The sequence below is a fragment of the Phascolarctos cinereus genome, unplaced genomic scaffold (genome assembly GCF_003287225.1).
Source record: "Phascolarctos cinereus isolate Bilbo 61053 unplaced genomic scaffold, phaCin_HiC Scaffold_9;HRSCAF=440, whole genome shotgun sequence".
In the NCBI taxonomy this organism is placed as follows: domain Eukaryota; kingdom Metazoa; phylum Chordata; class Mammalia; order Diprotodontia; family Phascolarctidae; genus Phascolarctos; species Phascolarctos cinereus.
Genome location: NW_027556402.1, coordinates 247,516,566 through 247,521,511, shown reverse-complemented (window position 1 = coordinate 247,521,511; position 4,946 = coordinate 247,516,566). Strand labels below are relative to the sequence as shown.

The window sequence follows — 4,946 nt, the reverse complement described above, 5'->3', positions numbered from 1 at the left end:
ACAACTATTGACCAAGAGATGAAACATCCACTGAATGTATGTTTTTATCTAAGAAAGACATATGAAAATCATGTGAAAGAAGAGCATTATCATATTTTTTGGTGCTGTACTTTAAGTATTCCAAGCACTTTCCATTTGACTTACACATGACAAATTATTTTGCGATTGTCTTTATCTATTAAGATATGAGCTCCTTGAGGGTATGGATTGTCTTCCACTTCTATTGGTGTCCCAGATGCTTAGCCCAGTGTTATGTATAGAGTAAATGTTTAAAAATTATGTTTTCATTAATTCATCCAAATCGATTTGGGGGTCTTAATAAATATATTCCAGGAAGTGATATTTCCTTCAGTCAGAATACTTTGGATCTAATAACCGAAACCTTTCCTAGCTAACTCCCTCCTTCTTTTCCAGTCTTCTGAAACTATATTTCTTGCCACTTTTCAACCCAATGGCACTGATTTAATTACCTATATCTGCAAACAAAATCCTCCATCTCTCACCTCTGGGCATTCTCTTATCAATTATTGCATAACTGAAACATTTTCATTCCTCTCTTCTGCCTCCTCACTCCCTGGCTCTTTTAAGTTTTAACTAAATTCCTATTTTCCATAGGAAGCCTTCCTCAAACTTTGCTATTCAAGTGCTTTCCCTTTAATGATTATTTCCTATTTATATTATACATAATTTGCTTTGTTTCAATATTGTCTCCACCTTTAGATCATCAACTCCTTGAAGGCAGGGACTCTCTTTTACTTTTTATTTTTTTTTAATCCCCAGCATTTAGCTGAATGCTTGGCACTTTCTGGTGCTTATTAAATATTTATTCATCAATTGTAGCCTTAATGTAGACTTCCCAATGCATATATAGTTTTAATTTCCCTTTGATTGAATCTAGATCCCAATACTTCACAGAACCATATTCACTTCCCGTTCATTTTCACTTTGACTTTCACAAGTACTTTAAATATGACACAACACTGATCTGGATATTTCTTTGCATGTACCACAGTGCATGATCCAGTGTATGAACAGGAGTAATTGTTAGGGAAATGTGTATTTGACGATGATGATGATGATGATGTTGATGAAAATCATGAAGTGGACAAGAAGGAAAAAAAAAGATTGATGATGACAAATAGTAATGGCAATTGTGAAAATGATGATTGCATTTAGAAATAAATTTCCCTGAGTTGAGAGGCTTCCTAGTGTAAGAGAGAGAGGTGCAAAATGTTGTACTTTAGTCAGAATACCTGGTACCAAACTTGTGCTTAATGTTTATAGGCTAGATGACTTCAGCACTTTATTGGATCTTATCTGAGGCTCAATTTCTCCATCTGTAAAATGGTGTTAAAATGTCTAATAAAGCTACTTCAGAAGGTTATTGTGAAGTTTCAATGAGATGATGTCTATGAACTCTATCTACAAATATCAGCTATTATTCATACTTTTTTTCTTAGACCTATCCTAAAATGTGTCTAAGGATAGCACTTCTATATTATTCTCACTACTGTGAAATAATCTATTTAAAAGGAAACAGAGAATTCAGACAAAAAAATAAAACTAGTGTAAACAACTGCCCCATGTAAGACCACTTTACCATTGTGAAGATCTCATTTATAGATTTTTAACTCACGGCTTGAGAGCAGTTGGGATGGATTATTGTTGGGGAATAGAGTTACCATCTAATAATTTTTTTTCCAATAGAAATGGATACAAAGCTGAAGAATCAGCAAGGTCAATATGGAAAGTTTGCATTTTCAAACATTGTAGTAATGAAACTGTTCTTAATGAAATAATTCCCTTTTCATGATTTCCTATATTCAGGTCAGTTATTTTTAGTTAGAAAAAGACAGTTGTTAGGATTTTATTTTTAACACATTTCAAACCAAAATCACTAGACAATTCCATAGTGCTCTCCCTCTTCATCATTTCCTATATTCAGGTCAGTATTTTCCAATTCCTTCCCCACCCCACCTGACCAAGATATTTCTTCATGTCCATTTTCATTAAAGATAATCATAGAAGAGGTTGTGATAATGATGAATTAGAAGTTTTTTGGTAGAAGTTAGAAGTTAGAAGAAGCAAGGGAAAGTTCAAAATAATTAGATGGATAAATAAAATGCTTTCTTATTTAATGAGCTTGTAAAATCACAAGGGAGGTCATGGGATAGGATTGTTTCCCCATACAAGCCGAGAACCTTCTCCTAACAATTTAAAATCATATTTGATCTGGCTTTTAAAAACTTCATAATTGAAGAATTAATAAGATATTTTTAGGCATTCTTTTGAAGAAAATGTGGAGTTTTTAGTGGATTCTAAGTTGAATGAGTTTAGGGTATTATATATCAACTAAGAAAGGTAATGTGATCTCATTTAAGACAGACATGGCATCTTGGCTTAGGAAGTGAAAGTCTGATTGCATTCTGCCGGGGGAAGAGAGCATTTATGACTTTGTGTTCAATTTTGGGTGACAGTGTTCACAGTGGACAATAAGCTCCAATGCGATGAGAGGGAGGAAACAATAATATTTGAGACAAAAGCACATGATATGCAAGTGCTCTTTGAAAACACTATGTTAGCAGAAAGTATAGGTTCATGGAATTATAGATTTTTAATTCTATTGGCATTTAAAATTTGTATGATCAGACTCCCTCATTTTATAGATGTTTCTGAATAAATTTGTTATCAATAATATCACACATCAGAAGTAAGAGACCTGTCATTTGAACCTAGGTCCCAAAACTGTACAAAATGTCCCAAAAAATTTCATTCATTTTAATCTGAACTGGGACACCCTGTATATCACAGTGTTCTTTCCATTCTAGCACAAGCATGAAAGATCTAAGACTTAAAATAGGAGAGGAGATGGAAATTTTCTTCAAAAAATAAGTAATTATTAGAGTTAAACAGCTTGTTCTGATTCACAAAGAACAGAAGCAATGGCTCTAAGTTGTTGAAGGGAAGCTGGGATCATAAAAATAAACTTCTTAGCCTGGCTGCTCCAGTGGGCAGTGTGGGTCTCATGTACATGTTATTTACTTTAATAAAATATAAGTTCACTGATGGCAAAAATGAATTTGTTTTTAGTCTGTATATGCCCAAAACCTAGGATAGTATCTTGTGCCAGCACTTTCTGAATGCTTGTTAATTAATTTTCCTACACAAGAAAAATTCAACCAAAATTAGGTCGCAAACCACTGTAGTACGTAATGAAATGGATTTTTTAAAGAGATATTTTGCATTAAACCTTCTCATACTTCTTTCAATTAAATGATCCAGTAAACTAGGGTTTTCTGGAGTTTGTCAATTAAAAAAAAAGCTAAGAAACAAAAATAATTATCTGACTACATATTAGAAATGCTTTTTCCCCCCTCTAGCTGAAGAGAGAATTAGGGAGAAGTTGACAAAGAAATATAGCAGAAATTTATGTGATTCTTGTAATGCAATGGAATTGTACTCTGCATTTGGAACTAAAAAAACACTTACATTATTATTTAAACAGTCTTTTCAAGGCATATTTCACCTCTTTGTTCCTTAAACTGTAGATTAAAGGGTTGAGCATGGGGATAACCAGAGTATAAAAGACAGAGGCCATCTTGTCTGTGTCAAAGGAATGGCTAGACTGGGGCTGCAGGTACATGAAGAGAAGTGTCCCATAGAATAGAATGACCACTGTGAGATGAGAGCCACAGGTGGAGAAAGCTTTGTGCCTGCCCTCAGATGAATTCATCCTGAGGATGGTCATAAGAATGAGTATGTAGGAGACAAGGATAATCAAGAGGGAAGAAACCAAATTAATTGCAGAAAAGGTCATAATGATTAGTCCAGCCTCACTTGTGTCTGAGCATATAACGGACAATAAAAACATACAGTCACAGTAGAAATATTGTAATACGTTTGATTTACAGAAAGATGACACAAAAATCTTTGTTGTGATCACTAGGCATACCATTATGCTATAGAGGTATGAGATAGCCACCAAGATCCAACATACCCTTCCTGACATGATGACCATATATAGGAGAGGCTTACAGATAGCCACATAGCGATCATAGGCCATGGCTGACAGGATAAAAATTTCAGTTGTGATAAATATCCCAATGAAAACTAGTTGTATTGCACATCCGTTATAAGAAATGACATTTTTCTCCTCTATGAAACTAACCAGCATTTTTGGCCCAATAGCTGTGGAATAGCCAAGGTCAACAAATGCCAGATGCCTGAGGAAAAAGTACATGGGGGTTTGTAGGTGGGAATCCACAGTAGTTAGAATGATAATACCGAGGTTCCCTAGAGCTGTGACCATGTAGTTGAGGAAAAAGACAATAAAGAGGGGGCCTTGTAGCTCAGGAAGGTTTGTGATGCCCATGAGAATGAATTCAGTCACCTGGCTCTCTGTGGTTTCATTTGAGTTGATCATTTCTTCTATCCAAGGAAGATAATCTGAGAATAAAAGAAATAAGCCTTCTTTGAGTATTGTTTGCATAGATAATTAGTCAGAACTACCTTAATTAATATGAGCAGAAACTTTTCACTCAATTAGTGTGATTTTTATCAATTTAGGTTGATTCACTCAAATTCAAATAATTCTTATCATTTCATACCATATCATCATTCTGTCACTAAGAGCTAAGTGAGTATGGTTGTATTTCACAAAATAAAGAGTAAATTATGAAACTACTTGTTCCCAACATATGGGAAGTGATATTATGAATATATTTTAAAATATTTTAATTAATCAGTGAGTCAAAGGACTATAATGAGATACAAAATAAGAATAGAGTCTATGAGGACACCTTATGGAGGAATTATGGTGAAAAACATATCAAATTGCCTTTAAGGTTAATAGGACATTGAACCACATTTAACACATTTCCAAGTCACCCTCTGCTCCTGGTTGTTGGGCCATTGTCTATGAATATCAGTTGCAAAGTGATCACCTG

The 4,946-nt window shown here is 34.3% G+C and overlaps 1 protein-coding gene across 1 annotated transcript; it reads right to left on the bottom strand.

The window, feature by feature from the left end:
• Nucleotides 1-3,493: 3,493 nt before the first annotated feature.
• Nucleotides 3,494-4,423, bottom strand: LOC110199601 (olfactory receptor 8K1-like). Its single transcript, XM_020974472.2, has one exon. The coding sequence runs from the start codon at nt 4,421-4,423 to the stop codon at nt 3,494-3,496; it is 930 nt and encodes a 309-aa protein (XP_020830131.1).
• Between the last annotated feature and the right edge of the window lie 523 nt (nt 4,424-4,946).